We start from the raw sequence: 26,824 nt of genomic DNA, 5'->3' as shown, positions 1-26,824 counted from the left end.
GTGTAGGAGCCGGGACAGTGGACATCCTTATAACCTTTTAAAGTGAACTCTAATGCACTTTTAGAGAAAACCGAAAACGATAATGGGATTAAAAAGTGTAACGCAGCTACAAACAAAAAAAAAGGAACAAATACAAAATCATTTAGCATCTTACTTAAAAGAGATGCGTGTTCGTGTTTATGAAGTAAATAAAATGGGAAAGAAAATCGATTTTTAACATGTTTTCTCTCTTCTAATTTAGCTTTATGTGTAAACACGATCATACACTCGCAATCTCTATTATACCATGGCTTTTTGTAAATTAAATATACGTCTAAACACCATTGGATTTTACAAATGAATCGTCATATAACTGTAGTAAAGAAAAACATTGAATAAACAGATCCGACATTAACTGGTAAGACTTCGAATCCGTTAGATCTGCACCATATATTTTCAAATTGGATTTTCATCAATCAACGAGATGATATGGAAAATATCTATTAAAAAAAAAAAGTTACTGAAGAGTTGTTAAACATAGAAAATTAAAATGGAGATGTGCTGGGAAAAACATATTTTGGTTAATCGCAGGATTTAAATTTAAACCCCCCTTTTCGCCGCGAACAAACGTGAAACGTCACTTTCTCGCGTCGTTCGCGATCTCGACAATAGCGACGGCTAGACGGCCAGCCAGCGCGCGCTGGACGACAGGAAACTCCATATGAAAAAAAAACGGATTTCGTTCCCGCTGTGTTTAGAAAATGCGAAACCTGGCGCATTCGTGTTGCGAGGGATTCTCGCTGCGAGAACGAACTTTTCTACCAGGAGCGCAGCCCGCGCAAAGAGGCCACGTACCGAGTGTAAACAGACGCTGCTGTCACTCCCCTTAATCGCTACGAAGGGGAAATGATTTGGTCCGCCTTTTTCAGCACGGCGTCGCATGCTCCCCTCGAGCCTTCGCTCCTGTTAGCAAAAAGGTATAGTTTGGTGTTGGGCAATGCAAAATCCATTTTCCTACGCAACCCCTTTTTGTCCCATTTTCGAACTGACCGTTTCAGCAGCCAGGGTCGCATTTGTTTTGATTTTCTCAATTTATTTATTCTTTCTGCAACTGTTACTAATGGAACATAAATTGCTGAACGTATGTGGCATCTAAAGGATTTCACTTTGTCCCACATCAATTATAAGAAATTATCGCCATTATAGTACAGTTGTTTATTAAAATCTTTAAGAGCTGCTACTAGTTGGCGAGCAAAACTTTCGAACTTTTTTCACCTATCCGATATTTGATTTCATCCTTTCCCAGTTCCCATCGATTGTTCTTTCACATTAACCTGCAACAAAATACACCAAATGCTTTTTTAAGTAAGTGCTTTAGGATTCTTTGAGTCTATATATATATTTTTTCCATTCTCAAGAAGATACATCACCCTTAAACCGGTTGTACAATCATCGTAACTTTTCCCCAACGAATCCGTCCACTCTTTTGTTTCTACAGTTCTTGCCATTTTTAAAATGTTATTTGTTTTACGAACGTTATCGCTACCGTATTGTGGGTTATGAGGTAAATAAAATGTTAAATTTCTGCAGTTGAAACATTCCAGAGCTGTATCTACAAAACGGAAACTCACGCCTGAGATCACAATAATTTCACGGATTACCACGAACTTACCTACCCGCCTCTTACATCCTACAGTGGCAAAGTTCCTTCTGAATGTGTTGTTTAGATGTTTCCGTACGATCGAATGTGTGTTATTTTGGAGCAGGTTTGCATCCGTTTTACCCCAGGGCATTTTTTTCCCTCCAGCAAATTCCTTCCCCCATTTTGTTAGGCACGTAGTCTTCCGATAGTTTTGCGCATAGTCGGGGAACAAGCGTTTCCGATGAACGGAAACAACGGTCCGGTGATCCAAGGTTGGTTTGAAACGAGTAGCATATTCTTCATAAACGATCGATTGCCCTTTTACGATTCCACTATTCGCCGTGCTCAATAGGTAGCCTTTCCTTTCGCTTTTCTCAAATAAAAAGATACAAATCCAATGCTCCATCTTCGCGTGTTCCAACAACGGGGTGCTATCATCCATTTCCGTTCCTCTGTCTGTAGTCACTGCTTCAACTGGGATGCGCGAGTTTGCTCGCAAAAAGTGGTAACAATTCGTAACATATTAACTATAACGTACATTCAATTGCGTTCTATGGCGTACGAGTGCCATCAATTGCCGCTCCACTAGTTTGTAAAGGTTGTTTTTTATACATAAGTGCACTCTTGAATTATTAGGGACTATTAATGCTGTCTGGTGCTAATAATCGAACATCGTAAACCAAAAAAAAATATATAACGTAAAACTAAAACAAATTAAAGCGAAACAAAACACTTCAAAACTAAGTCCAAGCCTACTAACCAAAACAAAAAAGAACGGAGAAAAAACCCATGCCCAAGCTCATGGCCTTCTTAGTTAGAAACGGCACCAATTTTATCGTAGCGCAAATTAAGTAGTTTGTACGAACTGTAAAAACTAATCCTTCTACTTTCCAACGTCAATGGCAATGTCATACATTTACATGCTAATAATATATATGTTTATATTATATCGCTCGGCTGGTGTAATTTCACTTCAGCGAATAACAAGACTGAAAGATAGTGTGTTCCCAATACCGAGATGTTGCTTCTACGAGGCAACAGCAACCGTGTTAAATCTATTGTTTTATGCCTTTCATAGGTAGGCGCTCGAATGTGTAGTATTTTTTTCAGAATCGTACTTATTTCGACGATTTTCTCTTCCCCTACGTTTTACCATAAGCTCCTGAATAAGCATTAGTTGCTGATCCTGTTTATTCCTATATTGGACAGATTTGTCCAAACGTTATTCCGCGAATGACGCCGAACCCGATCTTTGAGATGATTTGTTTAGTCGAGTCTTTAATTCTATTGTAGGAGGCCGTGGCAGGTTTCTTAGTGTCTAATTAACGTGAGCCGATATCGACAAAAGATTGTTCTCCCGTCTCTACCAAAAGAACTCATACCTGTAGTTCTTCTGAACGGCCGAGAAATAGTACAACTGGTCGTTTTAGAATCGTTAATGGAATTTTCACTAAACCGTTCCGCGGCATCCTTTTTTAACGTGAGAGAATGCACTGCCGGCAGCGGTTTCTAAAGGGTTAAGGTTATGTTTGGATCATCTCATACATATTTTTGTGTTCTTACGATATTACTTATCTTTCCTACCACCGCTTTTTTCAACCAGTTTCGTTTCTTTGCTGTACCTGTCCACACATCTGCACACATCTTGTCGTTTCGATGGACATACACACGCGGATTCTATCGTGTGCTTCGTTGATCTTCGATCGTTACTAGATTGATCCACAACCAACGAAGATTGTCTTTTGGCATTGCCTCGATTCTCCGATGTCCTTTCCTCGTATAATCAATTCATAATCTTCAAAACCCACAACCAAAACGGCAAACTTGACCTATCCTATCTGTCGAGTTACCAAAGCATCGAGACAACCAGTTCAAACCCGTTATGTTCCCCCGTGCACTTCAGTTGTCCTCCTCGTCGTCATCGTCGTCAAACTTTAGACCCGGTACCACCTTGATCATCGGCTGGTTGGCAATGACGGCCGAATCGTCCGACGACGTCACTTCCGGATCGGCGACCGGGTAGTTCCAAGACTGAATGTCCGCCGTACCGAACACCTGGTAGATTACGTACGTGCTTATTGCGACCACCGACGAGACACCGAACACGTGCAACCATTGCGTTAGGTTTTGCTGCAAAAAATGAAAGCGAGAGAGAGAGAGAGAGATAGGGTTAAATTAACATCAAGTTCCGGACATTATTTACTCTAAAATAAGGCCAAAGGTTCAAAACAGTGAAGCCATGAAGCCATGTGTCCATATAGTCCCCAGCAATCAGATGACTAAAAGTTTCGAGTTCTAGTACTTGATTGAATTGTGTAAACGAACAACATTTGTAAATTTTCTTAATTTCACTCGAGACAAATACTTAGAACAAAATTTACTAAAATAAATCACAACACAGAAAATTAAGCTCAACGGATAAACATACTAATCTGCTTTGCATTGATCCTTTAAATATGTGATCAAATTAAACTAAATAACAATGTTTGTATTCAAAAAACAAACAACTATTTCCAGAAGAAAAGAAAAGTTGTTATAATTCCAACGTAATTCTTACCGAATCCGTCACCATGAAGCCGGTAACGAGCGGCTGCAAGAAGGAGGCCGTCATGTGGATGGTCTGGGCAAATGCGAGCACCGGTCCGGCCAGGTTCGGTGCAATGTCCACGATGTTCGCCATGGCCCCGGCGTACGACGCGGTGATGAAGGTAACGGCCACAAACCACAGCACCAGCACCGTCACGATCTGGTAGCCGAGGTATCCGACGAGAAGCACCAGTACGCCCGGCACGATCTGCGATAGAGCGGTGAACAGCTTGCGTACGTTCGTGAGCGACAGCGTCTTGTGGTCCATCAGCAGGTCGGCCACGTAGCAGAACAGCACCGACGAGAGGTACGAGCAGAGGAAGGGTGCACCGGACAGCAGCCCGTTCTGCTGGATGTCGAAGCAGAAGATCTTCTGCATGTACTCCGGCCCGGACATGATGAACGTGTAGTGCACCCAGATGCGCCCGAACGTCGTCAACCCGATGGCCCACACGGGCATCGAGGTGAAGATGCGGCGCCACGGCACGCGCATACCCTGCCCATTCTTGATGTCCTCGCTGACGTTCAGCTCGATGTACTCGAGCTCCTCGGCCGTGATCCGCGGATGCTCCTGCGGTGTATTGTACGCCAGCAGGTACCAGAAAATGCACCACACCATACCGATCGTACCGGTGGTGTAGAACACCTCCCGCCAGCCAAAGTGCGCTATGATGAAACCGCACAGTGGGTACGTCAACCCGATGCCGATGCTGAAGCCCTGGAAGCTGCTCATGAAGCGACTACGCTCGACCGGCGGAATCCAGTACCCGACGATGGCGTACATTGCGGGCCAAGTGAGCCCACTGGCGAAGCCCTGCACCGAGCGCAGCAGAATCACGGCACCGTAGTGTACGTCGGCGGCCGCCGGTATCAGCAAGCTGCAGGCCGCTGTCAGGAATTGCGACCAACCGAACACACACTTCGTGCCGAAGTACTGGGTCGCGACCCCGCCGACCACCTGCGATAGCACGTAGCACCAGTAGAACGACGACTTGATCACGGCCTGCACCGTCGAGTCCCAGTTAAACTTGATCTCGCCATCGACCGCCAGCAGATCGAGCCCTTCTCCGTCATCGAGCGTCATGTTCATCAGCGTCGTAAAGTTATCTTGCGTACTGGAAACAACTATCGACGGAGAGGCGCAGTGGTCGCTTCCGGTGGAGTTGGAGCTAGGGTCCTGCACCATTGCTACCAGCGCAAAATTGATGTCGTTGCGCATCACGAACGACACGAGAAAGCCGGACCAGGACAGGAAGTACAGCACCAAGCGGGCCGGTATGCGATCTAGGGAAGGAAGACAGAATGGAATCGAATGAATAAACGCTAATTAGACGCCAGAATTAAACGGCTCGTTAAATAGGGTTAATCCTGTTTCAAACCGTATATTTTTTGTGCATCTAGTAAACAAATTGGTTACTCGTATACCGATGCACACACACATAATATTTTACATAAATTAGATGAAAAATCAATCCAAAGCGAACGGTATGAGGTGATTAGTAGCACGCAGGTGATTTCCTAAAAGTAGTTTTACAATTTATTTTAACGCTGTATCAAGTCTTACTTAACGCTAACCGTCATACGCCTTAACCTCAAACAAGCACGTGTAAATTCAAATTACCATAGCAACGAATGAAACACGTTGCCAGGAGCTGGTTTAGAGTTAGCGTTGAGTGAAAGTTTGCAACTTTTTCAAATTGGCTGAAAAGTAAATTTGTATGAAGAATTGAATTTATCCACCCGGCACATTGGGATTTTTTTTTGGTGAAAAAGCGAAACTATAAAGTTTGTTTTAGATTTGTTTTAGAATTAAAAAGAAAACCACACCTTTTTTAATCGATCTCATTGTACAACTCTTGTTAGAAAAAAAAATCTAAAAAAGAAAAATGGTATTAGTTTCTAAATCGTTACACTGTCGATGTTGTTTTTTTGTTGTAACTTTCACACTATCACACGAACAATCAACAACACTACGGAGGAATTGGGTTGGATGTAACTTATCAAACACCATGATCATAGGGAATAAGCTAACCTCTGTCGCCGAGACGTATTCGATCGGTTTCCATGTTTTTGACGTATTTATTTGTTGCTCCTTGTTTGCACCTTTGGGGAATGTTTTCTCTTCTTCGTCTCGGGAACTATTCGACTTGATTGTCTAACAGAAACAGTCTTCTTCTGTGCTGGACGCTAGACGCTTGACTTAAAGCTAGTACTCTGCGTGTTTGATGGTGCGAGATGAGAAATGGATGAATGAATAACCGCCATGGGGTGTAATATAAGTTTATAGTAAGAACGACGCACCGACTGATTGTTTGTCCCATAACGAATTTCGAAGTAAAATTTGGTCCCATGCACCCAAATGAAATTTGACGAAAATGAACGGAATGGTGGACCCTTTACAATCCGGCGAATGCAATAAGCACAGACACACTTACCACAGATTGCGCGGAAGCAGCTGACTTTCGGCATCTTGGGCTTCGGTAAGAAAGATACTTCTTTTTCATCCATCGTGGAGAGTGCTTGATTACCGGTAAAACAACGGATTTAACGCCAGCCAGTTGCCAGATGCAAGGAACCAGAGAAATTAAAGTTTCGTACCGTGTTGCACTGCACCAAACGAGGTAAGGACCGTAAAAACAATGGGATAGTTATTCTTCTATTTCAAGTAAGGAACCGATTTTAAACGGAGACAGGAAAAACGCAATAATTCAGGACAGAATTGAAATGGCCAGACACTGACTTATGGAACCACGAAAGCACGCGAAAGATTTGCACCGTAATGGATAAAAGCAAAAACTCTTTTGTCGACGGGTTTTGCAAACCGAACCGAAAAAGCCACACACTGACGTTGAACAAAACGTAACGTAAAGTGGTTCTCTGCAATAAGTTTTTTTTTAAACGGAACTGATCCTCGCTCGTTGCGTCTCCGTTGGCAGCACGTGGGTCATGGTGCTCTTCGAAGGCTTAAGCTGAAGTGCGACGTCGCGATGATTCGACGATGGATCGTGCTACTCGGCGTTCCCCAAGCGACTGACAAACGGAAGCGCACTGATGCTGCGCTGAGCTTTCGGAGAGATCTTTCCCGAACCGTCGAACATCGAGCAATTAGAAGTGGGTTAACACAAGCTGCCGTTGTCGCTGGTCGATTTCAACAGACCTAGCAATAGTAGCTAGGAAAGCAAGGGAACGAGCTTCCCCGTTGCGTCTGGCACGAATGCGTTGGGCTCCGATTTTCTGCTACGAATCATCTGATGGCGGCTTCTTAAGCACAGAAAAAAGGAGGTTGTCCTAGAGGCGATGGCAGCGTTTCCGAAAACATAAGTGTCGACCGCTGGCCTGCAAAGATAGAATAGAATAAGAAAATTATAATAAAGGAAGCTATGTCTTATATCACATAAATCTAAGACTAAGAACTAGATAAGTTAAATGATGATCATTGCATTATTAAAATTTGCACAACTTGACGCAAAGTAGAAAAATTGTATTTCCTTAAAAAAATTGAATGCAACTATTTATTAAATTTAATTGTGACATAAACATACTAGGAAAAAAAAATCAACAAACAAATCACAAACCGTCCTCAATTTCTTTAACTATTGTAATGTTTCATCATTTCACAACGACTTGAAATAGTTGCATCTTCCTAAACTAACGCAAGTATCGATCGATGGCCCGCCAGAACGTATACTAGAGGGGCACAAATATTGTCACATCAGTGGTGATATACTCTGAGGCCCTTGACCCGGCGAACAATCCACATTGGAGTCCATCGTAGAACGAAACGGGAGGGTCAATTAAGGAACAAATCGATTTAAAATTCGACCCCAACCTGACCAAACCAAGGGATGTGTGCCGACCTGAGACGTTTCGCTAACGAATAAAATTGGAACCCTGCCTGGGTAAGAAAATTCCGAAACTTCGAGAGAAGAGACCACAATGTATTTTGAAACGAATCCCAATCTTCGATTGCACGGACACTCCATATGGCATCAATTAAAAGAACGCGTTGTGGTTGGGAAGAAAATCCAGCCGCCATGTGACATAAACGATTGTGACCTCGTGGTACGTCGGAGTATCATCGCAATCGGAGCGGGAAAATGTCCCGACCGAGCGATATTATCATCCCCCCATTGGAATCCGTCAGCCATTCGAGGGCTTCCCGTCCTTTTAATTGAATCCATTTAAACGCGGCCCAACGGACAGGGAATGAAACGATTCAGAGACGCCGCGAATCGATTACGATCGAGCCGGAAAGACGGCGGTCGGTGCTGGTGTCTTCGAGTACATTCGTAGGTTTCATAAGGGGGGCATTGAAAAAAGTAGATGATACGGTCATGGAGATATTCTTAAATAGAGCTCTTTTGATTTATGATTTTTTCATTATTGAAAGGCAGACTTCCTGCATATGTGTTTCTTAGGAGAAGTAAACTCAAATGTTTTCAATCAGCGTTGTTGATCTGCTGCCAATTTTTATCATTTTAAAACATCAATTACTAATGTCCGTCAGTAACATTTAGGAGTGAGAAACAGCAATCGTAATGATTAGTAAACTTTACACATTTGTATAGATTAAAGCTCAATAAAATATAGGCATAGGTCGAATTAGCATGGCTTCCATTTGATCACAATTTCAAGTATTATGTGGGTGTTTTAAATAAAAAATATACTTTTTTTAATTTTAATAATAAAGAAAAAAAATATTTTGACTTTGAGTTTTTCTTTCGTCCTATTCTGCTTAATGTTTTTTATTACAATTCTTTGATGTAGAGATGTTTATTGTAGATGTTCTTAATTTAAAAAATATATACTTTTTCTTTGACCATATTTAGTTTTATTGGACATTAGAAAACAAAATTTTATATATTATCTTAAATTGTTTCCAACCCTTTCGTGCCTAGTAAGTACTGTACACAGTTATGTGGTATACGGTATACCGTATACCTAATCAAAAATAAAGTCATAACATTGAGCCTTTATATTATGTGTTTCTATCTCTTTTAATTTCTTAAGGAGGAGATGGACAGAAAATTCTAAAACGTTTTTTTTTCAGGCAAAAAAAAAGATAAGCATCAAACATCGTTGACGCGTGGCAAATGAAACAGTTCGAAAAAGTAAACGACGCGGTGGGTATTTGTACAAATATTTTCTCTTCGACGACCAACGATTACCAGTACGGGGTCTCTTTAATTATTCATTCATTAGGATTTTTTAATTCGTTGATTGATGTCACCTTTTTCGAATAATTTTAGCAAAAAAACGTATCTTGTAGGTCAGTTCTACAAATTGCTTGGTCAAACATGATGCTTTGAAACAAACGCACCGTAAATGAAAAAAAAAAACTACAAGAAAAATGCGGAAAACACACACTCATCAATGCAATTGAGGAAATGCCCTTGCACCGGACGGAACAATCGCGACAGTGCAAGGTAATGCATTTTCAAACATAAACATCACAACACAAACGAACCGGTTCGGTTACGGCCGGCCAAGTGCGGCCAGACCAGCTGGTGGGCAAACATCGAACGAATGCGAAAACCAAATGGCATCAGGTGTGCAATTTGTACATAGACATGCACCATCATCTCCTCCTGCTCTGTTTGGTGCTTGTTTGTCCCATAATATTTGCACACGAAACGTACGACCAGAGATCCAGTACAGGGGAGCACAATTGTAAAATAATTACGACCAAACAAACGGAAACAAAAAGTGATAGGTACACTTATCTCCTTTGCTCTTCGAAAAAATATGTTCCCATGATCTGTGTCATTAAAGTAAACCATTGGTTGAAATACACAAATAACTATCGTAATTGTTTGCAATCATTTTAAATTAAGCGAGATAACCAAAGGTAAAAAATAACAATGAAAACTGAGGAATTTAATCAAACATTGTTCATAGAATTACTGTACATTCCAGATACAGATAATCATTATGCGATCATAAACAACATTGGAAAAATACACTATACTGTGTCATTCATTGTTTGCTAACATGAAGTCCCATATTTGGCCACTCAACGAAACGCAAACAAATTACTCATTTTTTCAAAAATGTGTTTAATCGGTTAGCTAAACAAGAAAGGAAAAAAAGTATGAAGTAAAGTCCCATTGCTATAGGAAAAAATTGTAGTCCTGATTCGCTTCAATCTGCAACTGATAGCGCAGCTTTGTGGCTGGAAAGGCAACTTGATTCAACTGCAACCTGCAAATGGCGGACCGTCAAAGCCGTCATTTATGGCCGTCAGGGCTTACGATTGCTTCATGAGTCAAACTACCCGTGATGTGCAAGTTGTGCAATCGGTCATTTGCCAAACTTGCTCGTCATTCCCGCACCACGAGATACACGCCACTATTTAAACAATCGTATCTTTTACCACCGAAGCTTCTGGACATGGACACGCACCCGATGAGCTGGCCGGTGACGGATGAGTCAAACGATTTACTATTTATGGTTTACTCCTAGGTTTCGGGAACCGGTGACGATGAAGTAGAATTAGTTCCCTTTAAAACATGCTCCTTTTATCCGACCGCCTATTAACACGATCGATAGGAAGGTGTGAAGTGTCGTCGACGGGAGTGACGTGCATCTGCGATCCAGCCTCGTCGTCGAAGGTATAAAATTGTCCAAAACGACCGCCTGACGTTATATTTATGGCCCGCTGGCGTCCATCGCAACACGAGCCGGTTGGTTCAGGTTGTGAAATGTTGACCACGAATGTGACTGTGTCATATTTTACTACCGGCCGGTTCAGCAACTATCTTAGGTAGCAAAAAAAAAGAGTAGCTGGCGCTAAGGGGAAAACGATGGGACGATATTAAACGTTATGGGTTCTAGTGATCGTTTGAGGTGCCCGTGTAACTTTTTTATTCCAACTGCTTTTGACTCCAGCATTGCGCAAATTTTTTTAAACTAGTTTACAAATCTTTACAGTTCATATATAGATCTAGGAAATTATAGGTATTTTTAATTTTTTAAATAATATAAGTTAAACACTACATCTGGTCTGTAAATGGGGTAGGATCCGACGCCTCCTGAAGGCTACATAGGCTCTCCAACCCAACTCCTATTCTGGTATGTCCAAGCCATACAGACCGTGTACATGTAGCCCCGCTTATCCGAGCTTGGGTAAACGGGTACAATCCCACCCCCTTGGGAGGATGGGGATGCATGGCTAAGGCAGAAGGGGGGTGAGCAGTCCGGGTTGCCGGACTGCTTGAACGCCTGGGGGGCAACCAGGCGCAACCAAAGCTGCCACTGGGTCGCAGGGCCAGTCACCCGGCCCCAGTAACAAGGACTACGGAAAGACGAATCAACAATATACGGAACGGATTCAACGGTAACGGACCTATGCAACGCCCCCGGACAACGATTAAAATGGGCTCATGGAACGTACGCACAATGTATAGAACCGGAGCCTTGAAACAATTGGACGATGAACTAGCCAAGCTAAACATGGACCTCGTCGCACTACAAGAGATACGCTGGCTAGGCAGTGGTGTGCAGAATAGGCGTGGCAGTAGCTACGACATCTACTATAGCTGCCACGACCGCCACCACATGCTCGGCACGGGCTTCGCCGTAGGTCAACGTGCGAAGTCCGCAGTCATTGATTTCAAGGCTATAAACGATAGGCTATGCTACCTGCGCATGCGAGGCAAATTTCATAATATAAGCCTCATTAACGTTCATGCCCCTACCGAAGACAAAGATGAAGAGGAGAAGGACCTGTTTTACGGCCGCCTCGCGAAACTCTATGAAAGCTGCCCCAGGTATGACGTCAAAATCATCCTGGGGGATTTCAATGCTAAAGTCGGTAGGGAGTCGATGTACCGCCAGTACATCGGAACCCACAGTCTACACGAGCACAGCAATGAAAACGGTAGTAGATTGGTCCAGTTCGCAGCAGCGAGCAATCTGGTCATCGGAAGTACCAAGTTTGCGCGACGGGACATTCACAAAACCACGTGGGTGTCCCCGGATGGAGCCACTTCCAACCAGATCGACCACGTGTTGATTAACCGCCGCCATCAATCGAGTCTGTTAAACGTCAGAACCTATAGGGGGGCCAACATCGATTCTGATCATTACCTGGTTGGCTTAATGATAAGATGCAGGATCGCCTGCCCACGAGCCAATGTGGGTAGAAGCAACACGCAGACACGATACAACACGGACTCTCTTAAGGACAGTCGAGTCCAACTCTCCTACCAGGGAGCCATAGATGAGTCTCTACTACTGCTACAAGGAGAAACAGATACGAGCGGGAGATGGGATGCTCTAAAAACAACGATCACGAACTGTGCCAAAAACGTTTTAGGAGAACGTCGTGGCAACACCAGATCTGGCTGGTACGACGAAGAGTGTAGACTTGTGAATGAACGCAAAAACTGCGCATACCGAGCAATGCAGCAGAAACAAAGAACACGGGCATGCGCAGAAGAATATCACCGGTTCAGACGAGAAGAGAAGCGAGTTTTCAAGCGAAAGAAGCAATTGTGGGAGGACGCCAAAATGCGAAAACTCGAGGAAACCAGAGTGCGTTACGGACCCACAAGACAGTTTTACCAAGCGATAGCAGGCCACCGAAGCACCTTTACTCCGAAGGTGACCTGCTGTCGCAGCAAGGATGGAGATCTGGTCAGCAACCAGCCAGAGGTCCTCTCGCGGTGGGCTCAGTACTTCGATGAATTACTAAATGATCAGTTTAACGAGCAGCTGGAGGCTCCACCAGCAGATGAAATCATGCTTCAGCCACCTAGCATTGAAGAAACACGAAAGGCTATCCGTCGCCTCAAGAACAACAAGTCGCCTGGCACGGACGGAATAACAGCCGAACTGATCAAAAACGGAGGCGCAAATCTAGAGAACGAAATTCATCGACTGATATCTGAGATATGGGATAGCGAATCGATGCCTTGTGATTGGAATCTTGGTATCATCTACCCCATATACAAAAAGGGAGATAAGTTAGACTGCAGTAACTACAGGGGTATTACGGTGTTGAATACCGCCTACAAAATATTCTCCCTCGTTCTTCAAGAACGACTTGACCCATACGCTGAAGAGATAGTAGGAAACTATCAGAGGGGATTCCGAAGAGGGAGATCAACCACTGATCAGATCTTCACCATGCGGCAAGTCTTGGAGAAGATGGCAGAGTACCAACAAAACACTTTCCATCTCTTCATTGACTTTAAAGCCGCATATGATAGCATAGCCAGGGTAAAACTGTATCAAGCCATGAGCTCATTTGGAATCCCGGCTAAATTAATCAGACTTGTAAGAATGACCATGACCAACGTCACTTGTCAGGTGAAGGTGGATGGAAAACTCTCAAGTCCCTTTGCTACCACCAAGGGAATGCGCCAAGGGGATGGGCTTGCCTGCATACTCTTCAACCTAGCGCTAGAGAGGGCCATCCGAGACTCGGAGGTGGAAACTTCGGGGACCATCTTCTATAAGTCAATCCAGATCCTGGCATACGCTGATGATATTGATATTATTGGTAGAAGGCTCTCCTATGTAGCAGAAGCATACCAAAGGATCGAGCAAGCGGCGAATAACCTCGGGCTGCAGATAAACGAGGGGAAAACCAAGATGATGGTGGCACCATCAGCGGCCCTGCCAACAATTGCCGAAAGCCTACGTGGGGGTGACGTACAAGTAGGTGAACGCACTTTCGAAGTCGTCCAAAATTTCACCTATCTTGGGTCAAAGGTCAGCACCGACAACAACATTGAAGATGAAATCCGCGCTAGGGTGCTGGCAGCCAACCGGTCATATTACAGTCTGAGAAATCTCTTCCACTCACGATACCTGTCAAGACAGTCGAAGCTGGGACTATACCGAACATTCATAGTACCAGTGCTCACATACGCCTCCGAGACATGGACTCTGTCCAAATCTGACGAAACCCTCTTAGCCGTGTTCGAGAGGAAGATGCTCAGGAGGATTTTTGGCCCCGTATGTGAGGAGGGACAATGGAGGAGCCGCTATAACGACGAGCTCTACGAGCTGTACGGTGACCTTTCTGTCGTACAGCGAATTAGACTCGCCAGGCTCCGGTGGGCTGGTCATGTCATGAGAATGGCACCGGACGACCCAGCCCGTAAAGTCCTTTTAGGCTGTCCCCAAGGACAGAGGAGGCGTGGTAGGCCTAAATTGAGATGGAAGGATGGCGTAGACGAAGCCGCCAATAAAGCCGGGATACGGAATTGGACCAGCGTGGCGAGCGACCGTGAGCGGTTTCGGATGGAGCTTCGTCAGGCCAAGACCGCTCAGCGGTTGTAGCGCCACATAACAACAACAACAAACACTACATATCCTTCGAAAATTAATAGAGAATGGAAACAGACCTTCAGGCAAAAATGTCTTTGCGGGACTATCTCACATCTGTTTGGTATCTCAAATATTGTGTTTTTAAATAGAAAGACTATTCAAACGTTAGCTAATGCTAAATTTATAGCAAATGAAGAACCATATCTGAAATCAGTTGAGTATGTTTATAACAGAATCAATGCTTTTACGCAACATAATTGCTAAAAAAAAAGATATGACTTTTCTTAATTTCAATTGGTTAAAGGTGATACTGTAACACCCATATTTTATTTAAAGATAGAGCCGGTTTTGGTCACTATTACCACTGTTACTGTCCCGCGTATCTTCTTCTATCTCCTCGTGAGCGTCTTTTTTGTATTCTTCTCACATAACCAGTTTTACATTTGCATAACATTTAACCGGTACCGGATGGAAACCACCGAAGGAGTGGTGGACACTTGCGCCGCCGGGAATCCCACTTCCGCCGTTGCAACTAATCGACCTTACTACTCGATGACCTTCACCGTCGTCTGTATTCCTTTGGTTTCGTTTCTGACTTTGTTTGGGTACGGCAAGAGAAAAATGCGAAAGCCTATGCAAAAGTGGTCCATTTACTTATCTTATTTAGGTTTTGTTTATCGTGACACCGGCAACGTCATAAATTAGCCTTCTTCGTCAATTCTGCTTCTGACTGGCTACAGTACTACGAAACCTCTGAAAAGAGGTTGTTTGCCTCGGCCACACAACGTAACAGTGCGCGGCCTTTGCTTTGCCAAAAACAGCGACGTTAGAATTAAAGAAGCATGACAACGTACCAAAAGCGGACGCCTAGCTAATGGGCTCTTATCGGAAGAAATAAAAATCTCCAGCCAGTCAACTTTGGGAAGGTAGACTTTTTTTATGAAGGTAATAACAATGGCAGCAACACGGCAAACATTTAAGAGAGTTTGCTTTGGAGCGTGGGAAACTTAGCACTTCATGCGCTTACGAAAATCAAAGGAGTGTGTTTAAGGAATTCCTTCGAGGGCAATGCCCGTAGAATGGTGGACAAAGTGTATTTAATAAAAATTAAGAAATTCCACGGAGTATTTGACTGCAATGTTTAAATTTAAAATATACAGGACGTTGTTATTTAGCTTGAGGAATACGGAGGAACGCGAGTCTACATCCTGATTTTCATTTTTGACGTGTCTCTGTTCGAATTGGGTACATTATTTTAAATGAAGTAGCTGTTACTACCCTAACTAAACGGATTATTAAGTAAAAACATAAAACAATAAATTGTATAAAACTGAAATATTCTAACAACGTCTATAGTTACTGTTCTATGGAAAAAATATCACCAAGACGTAGTCATCCCTGATACCCCTGCAATATTATTGCAAAGTACAAATGTGACACGTGAAATTAAACGCAAAAAATGTCATTTGAAGATGGGGTGCACTTCCCCTCACAAACCATAACATTCCAATGGCAATCGAATGCTTTCCAGTGTCGTCGAACGATGGCCTGATCGGATTTTTAGCCTTCGGCATTCCGCCGGCCAGCTATCTCCGCCTCTGCCCGTTCACGCTGATAAGGTGGCACACTAATGTTGCTTTGACCATAGTGCACCCTTGTTCGGTGCTCGCCCTTATCGTCGGTTCGGTACAATGTTTCGAACAGTTCCGGACGCGGATTCCCATTTTAGCAATGTTGCTTGTTTTTATTTCCAGTTTTTTGTTCTACCCGAAAAAGGAAAGCGAAAAGATGATTGGACACAAATCTGAAAATAAAATCACCGAAGCCGGAACGAGGGCCAAACCCGAATGATTTGTCAGCAATTTTTCATGATAGCCAAAACATAACCACTACCGAACTGACCTTGTGTGGCCGGATTGGATCGGCGTAAAAAAGCGAAACAGAACAAATGCAGCACAATCTCTGTACCAACGAAATGCAACATGTGCGCCATATGGTTTTTTATGACGCGTATGTTTTTTTTCTTCCGGCATCTCCCCATTTATCAGCAACAGGACCGCGAGCAATACGCCAATTATCGGGGAGCACGTGTTGTGATTCGCATCGTGCGCGCTTCGTTTTCTTCGCGAAGGACCGAACTAATCATTTACAATTTCCATGACCGAACCCGGGCTCGAGGGTTAGGGGAAGCTAAACGGGGTCCGTTGCCAGCCAGTCATCGACGATGTTTAGTAGGCAGTCCGTCAACGGAGTTCCGGCTTGATTTATTCCTGTGTCCAGTGGAATGTCACAACACTTGCGGCGATCGTTCCGATCGCGGATGCGCGGGTTGCAGAGTGCCAAGGTGAAATTTTAGCATCTCCCAAGGCTTAGGGTGTGTACGGTTCCTGTAAAACTGGCTACGCATTAATTTTGTGCAATTTGAACCCAACGACGGAATACAACACATCGTAGGTTTGCAAACAAGCTGGCCGTAGTTCTTATTGTTTTTTTTATTTCACTTCGCCTGCTATGATATCTTTCTCGTGTTTAGTTTGTTTGTTTTTTGTTGAGTTAATAACAAAAATCCAACGCACAAGAGTCACATTTCTTTAGAACCACTCTTGACGAGGAAGTAGGTTGGTTTTCGTCAAGAAAACAACAATCAGTGCAAAGACAAGCACCGTTTCCACCGCACGATGATATCATCGAGCCATCGCCGGCAGGCGAAACTGGAGCACAGACGGTTACTTGTGCTGCGGTACGCATGAACCTGCTAACATCAGCACCTCATTAGCATCGTGTGCGAAGAGCTGGGCGGCCGGATGGCAACAACGTTGGTTGGGGGATCTCCCGGGGCAGAATCCCGGGTAGCAAAAGGGGAGCACCCAACTTTGGACTGCATACGTAAATCTGCTGCATTAAGGTCTGATCACAAGACAGCACCCACAACGCAAACGGCTAGATTGCGGTTGCACTTCAAAACTCATCCTGCCCCGGTTATGTCGGTTCGTTGATGGTGGAACGGGCAGCGTGGAAAGGGGGGGGGGGGGGGGGGGGGGTTAAAACTTGTCACTTGTTCGTATGGCGGAGAAAATCCTAAACTCTTCCGGCGGATGGCTTAATGGAATAGTTACCTTTTTCTTTTCGAATTTCACCTGGAAGTTTTCAACGCGCTCACGGCAAGCGTTCGCACGTCCCGTAAGGGATTCGAATTCCACTCTCTACTTTTTTTTTGTTCTGCACCAATTTCGCAACGGTAAGTAATAGTTTTGCTTCGCAATAGGGGCTGACACTGCGGAGTAGTAAAGTAAATCGAAGGCACTAGGACTGCCCGATTATATCACAACCGGGTAACGATCCGCCGTGGAGCATCACTCCATCCAAGTAGGCACACTGAACTCAACGCACTACTAAATGGCGAAGCCGGTCCGAAAACAGCCCACGAAAAGGGACGTCCGACGCCCGGGATCGGTAGTTAAATCCACCAAACAGCCAGTAAACGCAACAAACAAACGCCAAACGAACGCACAACCGAACGCCGCGGGACCCTCAACCGATGCCGGCACAATTATTTACGAGATTATCGCGCTGACACGAGGGAAACCGTGTGTTGTCACGCGGATTGTCAACAGTGAACTGGTTTGCGTTTGACAGCACAGAGAAAGAGCAGCGCATACTTCGATCCGCCGTGCGTCTTGGATACGGTGGGGAGCTTTCCGCGGGTTGGCGTCGCCCCAACGCAACGAATTTTTCCCCCCTTCAGTCGTAGTATTAGTAGTAGAAATAAACAAGGCCGCCGGTGCTCCCCATGCGGTTGTTTCTTTCCATTCGTACATCGTTCATTCATATCGCTCTCGGGCTTCTCTTCGAGAATCGCGACTGAGAGCTCTCAATCTCGAGCTCCAGTCCAGCTCCCCAAGGGTGCCTGGATTTTCGTCGTGTGGTTGGGTTGGAGAAAAAGTTTCGTCATCCTGTCGCTCGTCTGGCTGTTAGCGATTAGCTCCGCTTTTCCCCCATCAACATAACGAACACTTCCGCGGTTATCTCATTTACGCATATTTCGCAACATTTAATCACGCTCGGTTTATCGATTCGCACTCATGCTTGATATCACAAGGACGGTTTTTTACGTCCGACATGTGTGCGAAAAACGCGGAGTAGTGGTTAAAACATATTTGTCAACAACATTATCTCCATCATTGCATGCGTCTATTTATTGATTGAAAACTTGCTCCAATGGTATCGTTAAAAAAATGAGATTATATCCAAGCCTTTTTTTTTATAGTTTTTACTTTTCAAGCCATAGCTCCCAGGAAAAATCCTTCGGTGTTCTCTTCTCACCCGATTCCTACGACTCGGTACCATTTAATTCTCATTCAACACGCCGTGCGTCACAACCGGCGCCACAATTATTGAATGGAAACGCGTCCACCCTCTTTTATTGTGTTTCTTCTTTTCGTTCCCTTTTCATTTTCATCTTGTTCGAAGAGGAATTCTTGCACCCACATTTTCCGATTCCTTGAATACCTTTGCGGAAACCGTTGTTTTGAGCTGGGCTACTGGGTCGATTTTAAGGATCATTGTTTCGTCTCAATCTCAATGAAAAAAATTATGTGAAATAATGTTCTGCCTTAGTGGCACAACAAACCGTGGCAAAGGTCTTCTTCTCTGCCTATTTCTGCCACCAACAGAATATTTTTTTTATTAGAGCATTTTATCACGTCTTCGTTGACGCAACCGTTTGGAATTTCAGCATTATGGAAAGAAACGGTGGCGCGGAGCTGCAAGACAAATCGATTGAACGTTCATTTAACACCTTCCTTAGTATTTGCAAATAGCATAGCATTCAAGTGAAGATGATAAGACAGAAACGGTGTGCAAATCAACCTTAAACATTATCTACGAGCAGAAACGTACAAAAAATGCTCCATCATGATTCGATAACCGCAACGGTGGACTGATAACTCATTTCCGATAATGCGTGCATAGTTTATAAATAAAGCAAAAATTTCATTGTGTTTGGTTATCTTGTTTGATTTACGGAGCAGAAAAATGAATGAACCACGAATGAAATCAATAGTCGTGACGTGTCGTGGTCGCTGGTAGCATTTCCCAAGCGAACTCATCCAATGTGCACAACAGCTTCAACCGCCAGAAACCGTGAAGACACAACGCAACCACCCAGATATAAATGGTATCCTTTGCGTCCGTTTCTGGTTTCCTTTTCACTTTCCTTGTGCCTACTTCGTGTTTCGCTGCCCTTGACCGTATTATGCCATGTGGTTGTCAAAGCAAAGGTCAGCCTGTTGAAGAATACGAGATACGTGCAACACTTGCAAGACCATCTAACCCCTTCTCCTGCCCTCCCTGCCCATCACCTACCTGTACATTAACTTCCGCTATTGAAAAGTGCGGCAACACGGATCTCTTTCATGGTTCCAAGCGCGACCAAGAGCCCGGACTGCTTGTCCGTCACTGCGATGGTGGACCAAACGAGTTCTCTACAGTTACGGCGCTGGTTGCCATTGAGAAATGTTCGCTTTTTTAGTCGACCTGATCCGGAAATCATGATCTACCACTTTTTCAGACACGATTGCAACTGGGAAAGCCACTTCCCTAGATGCTGTTCTTTGTTAGTTGTCTGATTTTTGTTTCACCGCACAGCATGAGTGTAATAGAGTATAATCCAGCAATTAGTACGACCGTCAATAGGACACAGTATGAATATCGATTTTATCAGACAATTGACGGCCCACCATGCTATCTCAGCTGTATCTATGATACATAGATCTAGCACAAGCTAGAATCACATAAATCTTTTCTAACGTATTATTCTTGCGTCAGCGCATCTTCCGCTTGTAATCGTACACAAGGACTCTATTCCACATCTTCAAGTGCAGCTTCAAGATTAACATGTACACTGTATTATCTCTTTAAATATGGAACATAGAAGTAATAATCACAATCCTTCCATCATCTAGTCCACAAAACATTGCACCACGTTGGGGATTGAATTCTTTTTGTGCTAAAAATCGCTAGACCACTCCTAGCACACTGAATAACAACACCGTTCGTAATTCTGAGCAGCCAATGGAAAACTGTCAAATTAAGATGTCAATTAAATGTCAATATTTACATTTAAAAAATCAAGCAGCTCGAACCAGAGGTTCTCAAGACAATTCAAGGTTTGTAGATAAAAAAATATGGGGTATTTGATAAAAACCAAAATGAGGCTCCCTACTCGTCGCATCGTCGACATTTTTCCATGTTTGCGCCTGAAAGTTATGCAATAGGTGGTCAATTAAGTTTGAATATTTGAAATCGGTTAAACTAGGCAAGATGGACAGCATAAACCAATGAGTTGGACTGAAAAGAGTATGAAACGGCGGTGAGCGAGCGCAGCGAGCCGACTGCGCTAGGTCTACCGAAAAGGGAGTTTGTTATAAATTTGTGAAATACCGCACTCCTAGGTTGATTGGGTAGCAGAATTTTCATAAACTCATGGAAGTAATGCATTAGGGAGTTCATGTTCATCCTGTCCAGTATAACCATAATCTTTAATTCAAAAAGACAGCCATTTAAACGGTTCGTACACGGTGGGTTAACCAAATTCCCAAATCCAAATCCCAATCCAAGAAACAGTCGCAACATCGTCTCGATGTAAACCAATCAATGTTGGTCTGGAAATTGTTTATCCTAATCCGAATTCCCATTAAATCACAACTCGCTTTTCCGAAATAAAAACGTGCCACACACTTCCAATCAAAGACAATTAACAGACAGGTCGGGTCAAAGCTGTTTTTTGCTCCGCCATTGTTGTGACAGTTGGTTAAAAAAGTGTTTTCATAAATTTCCAGCTTACTTGTGAGAGATCTCCGCCAAAATCTTCGCGAAATAGGTAGTTGGTAATTCTAGATCACAGTATCCATGGTCTTGCGGATAGAAACTGCTCTTCTGTGTGAAATCATTCGATATAGATCCTTTTGCTCGCTGTGATTGCCGAAATTAAGTGTGTTGGTCTGTTTTATACCCAGTCTTCCTCCAGAACATATTCCGAACGCCTCAATTCTTTTTTCTTTTGATGAAACATACCAAATTTGCAGTTTTACCCCACTTTCTTCGGTGTTCGTGAGAAGTAAACAAAATTTTAACCAACTGTCAAAAATTTTCCCACGGTTTTCGGCTCGTTACATGGTATGCTGCGACCTGACTGTTAATTGTCTTTGCTTCCAATGTTAGGTTCACCGCTCATTGTGAGTCGATTCAAATAGTTCAGGATCAAGTCCCAAACAAATCAAATCTGATTCGAATCCTAATCGAATCAAATCATTAGAATATGTACGTAAAATGGGATCCAAATCTTTAGAATCCGTCAAATGGGACTCGAATCTTTAGAATCCGTCAAATGGGGTTCGAATCCTTAGAAACCGTCTAGGGATCGATTCTTCCGAATCCCGATTCTGCCAACACTAGACATCTTCTCGTCGAAGGATGTCAAGAAGCACAGCTCAACAGCACAAGGAATCCTTGACTGCAGCAGGCAGCAGTTTCAGGCGAAGGAACGGGAACATCATTGCCGAAAAAAGTGACATCAGTCATCGTCTATCGCAGCAGCAGGTCAGCAGGATTATGGAAAGGCCAGTGGTGTCGTAGAAAAAGGATTCCTTCGCTGCGTGCTGTGTGTGTTTGTGATGAACGGGGAAAAAACGGAACGAGCCGTCCGGAAAACCCTGGCCTGCGTTGGAATTTGTGAGCGAAAACTGTACCGTACGTCGTGGGCCCGTCGTGCCGTGGTTTTCGCTGCGTGTCCAGTTGCACCCCATGCAGTGGGCAGCCGTGGGAAAATCCGCCACCGAAAGAATTCATCACAGCCATCACAACAGCACCACCAAGAGCAACAACACTTGCAGCAGCCACGGCAGTAGCAAGTCCACCAACAGTAGTACTCCAGCGTAGTGCGTCGCTGCGAGGTGTACCTGTGTACGTGTGCGTGTACACAAGACGCAAGTGTTGCAAAAAGGAAAAAGAAGTGTGTCGAACAGCACTGACGCGAAGGCAAAAGTTGTGCAAAAGCAGAAAAACAACATTCCCACTACCCCCAGCCAAAATCCTGCCTGCGCCACGCCAGTCTTCTCTTCACGCACTTTGTGGAAAAGCCAGTCTGTAAGGAGCCAAACTGAATGCGAAAAACGGGCGACTCACAATACGACTAGTGTGTCCTGCACGTAGTCATGCATGGAGATGCTGCTTGAATTTTAAGCAGCTAGAATTTTTAAATAGCTTTCATTTCATCGATCAGAATCCGATCCTAGGGACATCGCACCGTCTCACGGTGTTCTCCGGATCGGAGCCGAAGATTGTTGACAAACCTGACACAACCCCTTCATACCACAAAAGCAGGATACCCGTCCGCTGCGCTTGTGTGCTTGTAGACGGCGAACGAGCGCGATCCGCTCCATCTCAGAATGATAGATGAAATTGTAGATCGTATAGTTCAGTTCTTCTCCACCGGATTGGTGGAGAAAATCATCAAAGCCTTCCTGGTTCTCTGTGATCGCTTCGTGAACTTCATACTCTCACTGTGCGAAGGAAATAACTACAAGAAAAAGGACGAAACGGTCGACGTGCTGTACACTAGCGGCAACTTTCTTGTGATCAACAAAAAGCACGACCTACTGATCAATTCGAACGACACTAAAAAGGTACGATTTGGAAACGAGGCTGCAGTTGCATTACTCTAAAATGTGTTTCTCTTTGTTCATTGTAGAAAACGGTGCAAACGATAATGCGAAAGCAGTTTCCCGAGTACGTGCAGGATAATCTAACGCATGATTTCTACTTCGCCCACCGGTTGGACTTTGCTACCAGTGGAATACTGTGCATTCCGCTGAACAAGAATGCATGCAAGGAGGTGTGCCAGGTGTTCGAGGAGCAGCGTGCTCGAAAATACTATCTAGCTTTACTACGTGGTCATACGGATTTCGACGAAGAAGTGATCGATATAGCGATAGGTACGTCTTTTCGACACGTCACTTTCATCCTATACCATGTCTTCACTGAATTGATGGAATTCCAAATGCGTAATCTCGTTTCAGGCGAAGACGTCCGGTTCAAGGATACGAGCAAAAAAATGTGCACCATCCTCGAGGACGAGCTATGCCAAAATCCGCGTCGCAGTATAACGAAGGTACTGGTGCTGGATCGGGGCTACTACAACGGGAAACCAGTCACCAAAGTGCTTTTACGGCCCATTACCGGCCGCCGGCATCAGCTGCGCCTGCACTGCTCCCAGATCGGGCACGTCATCGTGGGCGACTATACGTACAGTCTCAAGATCGACACGTCGCCACCGCGCATGTTTCTGCACGCGTTCCGCCTGGTGCTGCCGAACACGATCGAAAACCTCGATATCCAGACGGACGATCCGTTCACGGAAAAGGCGCTCAAATACAAGTGGAAGGCGGTCGAGCAGGTCAACAGCATTGCCAACGCGTTCGACATCATTGACTCATTTTAACATTTGTGGGAACCATGTAGGATATACTTTTGTAGGTCGCGTTCGTTCACGTTTAGGTTGGATCATTTCCGGCGCCGGTTAAATGTAAATATTCGATCCTTCTCTCGAATTTACTCTCTCTAGACCCCCGACGGGTAGAAGCGAAGCTGGGGGCTCAAACGGGTTCGAGCCCGCCGTTGAACTTTGTTATTTATTTCTTTTGATAGCGCAATCGTTAAAGAAAAGACGCAACAGTTCGGCATCCTTGCTCTGTACGAAAAAAAAACATTTATCTCAGCCGCTCGTTTTCCATTCGGGAGGAATATTCGAACGGTTTAGGTCAATGAAAAAGTTTGATATAACTTCCCTACACTACGCAGACACGCACTTTCCGTAAATTTGCACACCGGGTGACGATAGGATACACGCGAGATATATAATATGGCTATACCAACGTCAGTCTAAGAGGCCGCATTCTAGTCATCATATACACCTCCATACAGGCGCGCGCTATAGCATAGTAATCAGCAATGGTACGATCGTTGAGAAGCGAGAGATCATATATTTAGGTCCTTTGTTGTCCTTTCGTACCCGATAGGATGGCTAAAAGATGAGACTGTAGCCTAGATGAATTAAATTATCTAATGCCATTCTTTCAGCAAACTGTAATAAGAAGAAAATAAGAAAAAAAAGAGTAGTCAGACCGAGTGGACGATATTGTTTCGAATTCCAGCTAGTAATATTGCAAATGTAGGAAGTCGAAGCGTGACAACGCGGGGAAATGTGAATCGCAGGATGGCATTTGTTTGTCTTATTTCTTGGAGTATCGTAGGAATAATTTAATATCGAATTGTTGATAAAACGTGGAAAACGTCACAGAGAAGAACGAGAAAAAAAAATCATTAAAAAAGATAAACTGTTTACCGAATAGAAGAAGTAACACTAGATAGCGATTTACTATTGAAATGACATCTTTTCCCCCCCTCGCCAGACATAAAGTACTTTACAAAAAAAAACATACTAGGAATATATTCGCATATAGAGCATATAGAGTGGGAAATGCTTTCCAACTGCTACGTTCGCAAACCATGGACAACCCTAATGCAGACCGCCTTTATTCGAATAGGAATTCCTGCCGGATTCTGACGATGTACGATTGCACTCGGAGAAGGCAATTACAAAGAGTAACACAATACGTTCCTCAATTAATTTGCAAGAAAGTAAAACAGCTTCATAGGTGTTTGCAGGACACTACAGAAATTTCCGGAAAAAATTGTGCGAGCCTTGGAAAACTGGGTTGAAAAAGTAATCCTTGTTTAGATCGTTTGTTGTTGATAATGTAGATGGTTTCAATATTCTGTTTTCAGTAATGGCACAGCTCTTGAGCATAGTTTATAATATTACTACAGAATACTGCGTACACTCCATTCAATTAGGTTGCCAACAAACAGGTTGTAATGTCAATTGAACATTAGGTTAGTAGTAATAACGGTTTACGTTACTTTAAAACCATTTCGTTTGCTTCCGTATAGCAACATATTAGATACGTTGGTTGAGCCAAGCGAACGAATGTTCTCCAAAGCGCTATAGAGATAGACATTGTACAGAAAAATCGTGAGACATAAATGCCGTAAAAATGCTTACAAAACAAATTATATAACATTTACATTCTTAATAGTAATACACGAAACTCCCGGATTGCATCCGGTCCAGAGGAAGGTTACCATACATAAAACAAGCAAACACAACGGGAAAGTTACAACCACAACAAGATCACAAATGTACTTTACAATTTTGTACCTTTAGCTCATGTGAAAGCAAGTTATGAACGGTGGATTTTTCATCTTTTTCTTCCGGAAATCTTGCGAAGTCCCTGCGAATGAAGGGGGCAAATCGATCTTAGGAAGAAATAGGCACAAACACACACACATATACAAAGACACAGAACTCAATACACTTGACACACCTAGTCAGCTTTGTTAAACTCTCTTAACTATAGAAAGGAATCGAAAGGAACTCGAGAAAAGGTCTAATCTTAAATCTTACCTTACACATTTCAATCAAAGAATCGTATCACATTTAACAAGTAACTGGCCCTTTTCCATAGTATTCAGAACTATAAACGAAAACCGAAACACTGACGCTTCCGAGAGCGATTGAGCAGAAAACGGCATGTTGGCAAAATCCTTTGTTAATGATTTACGCTTTAGTAGTCAGACAAGAAAAAACATCTTCCGTTGCCGTAAATAATAGAGCTTCTTTCGGTCGTTAATTTAATCGATCAATCAAAAGCTAGACGGTGAGTAACAATATTATTTATTTTTGTGTAAGCCACAAAAATGTCTCCATTGAATCTGTTTGATTTTGAAACGTGACTATTAACGTCGAGAACCATTATAGCGCTCATGTTCGCGCCCTCCTGTATCAGTTTCGCTTGTTTGGTTTCGGAATGACAAGGAATATCGAAAACTAACATTTCAACCGAACACTTAGCAGCTGAGATGTGCAGTAAAAACAAGTATAACATGAAACCCGTTGCATTAAGATTGTGATAACCCTTCGTCTTTGTGGTGATCAGCATTGTTCGCATTGTTTTTCCATCACTGCCATATAAAATTTAAAGAAAACCGCCCACTACACGCGGGCAGGGGATAAAATCTAAAACTCAAATGAACGGAAACGAACAAATATCCTTCTTTTATCAAATCAATGAATACTCAGGAAGCAGTCAGATGCGCGGACAGTCTGTTACCTAGGTCTAAACGATCCATTAACGTACTCTCCCACGTGCAAAAACACAACCGCACACCCTACACACATAGAAGAACACTTACCTCCTCTCAGAGCCACACGTACACTCA

At 43.6% G+C, this 26,824-nt stretch overlaps 2 protein-coding genes across 3 annotated transcripts; one reads left to right on the top strand and one right to left on the bottom strand.

The window, feature by feature from the left end:
* Nucleotides 1-1,354: 1,354 nt before the first annotated feature.
* LOC131261374 (vesicular glutamate transporter 3) lies at nt 1,355-6,782 on the bottom strand. 2 transcript variants are annotated; one of them, XM_058263393.1, is made up of 4 exons: nt 6,643-6,709; nt 6,240-6,421; nt 4,179-5,491; nt 1,355-3,751 (listed from the first exon to the last, which is right to left on the bottom strand). In XM_058263393.1, the coding sequence occupies exons 2-4, from the start codon at nt 6,271-6,273 to the stop codon at nt 3,521-3,523; spliced, it is 1,578 nt and encodes a 525-aa protein (XP_058119376.1). In that variant the 5' UTR covers nt 6,274-6,421; nt 6,643-6,709; the 3' UTR covers nt 1,355-3,520. The 2 variants fall into 2 exon arrangements, with proteins under 2 accessions (XP_058119376.1, XP_058119375.1); XM_058263392.1 differs by lacking the exon at nt 6,240-6,421 and having other exon boundaries at nt 6,643-6,782.
* Nucleotides 6,783-22,012: 15,230 nt separating this feature from the next.
* LOC131271789 (RNA pseudouridylate synthase domain-containing protein 1-like) lies at nt 22,013-25,049 on the top strand. The gene is made up of 3 exons (XM_058273325.1): nt 22,013-23,169; nt 23,235-23,478; nt 23,563-25,049. The coding sequence occupies exons 1-3, from the start codon at nt 22,933-22,935 to the stop codon at nt 23,982-23,984; spliced, it is 903 nt and encodes a 300-aa protein (XP_058129308.1). The 5' UTR covers nt 22,013-22,932; the 3' UTR covers nt 23,985-25,049.
* The last annotated feature ends 1,775 nt before the right edge of the window (nt 25,050-26,824 follow it).

The sequence above is a fragment of the Anopheles coustani genome, chromosome 3 (genome assembly GCF_943734705.1).
Source record: "Anopheles coustani chromosome 3, idAnoCousDA_361_x.2, whole genome shotgun sequence".
NCBI lineage: Eukaryota > Metazoa > Arthropoda > Insecta > Diptera > Culicidae > Anopheles > Anopheles coustani.
The sequence above is the reverse complement of the archived record's forward strand: the minus strand, read 5'-3'. Positions and strand labels throughout refer to the sequence as shown.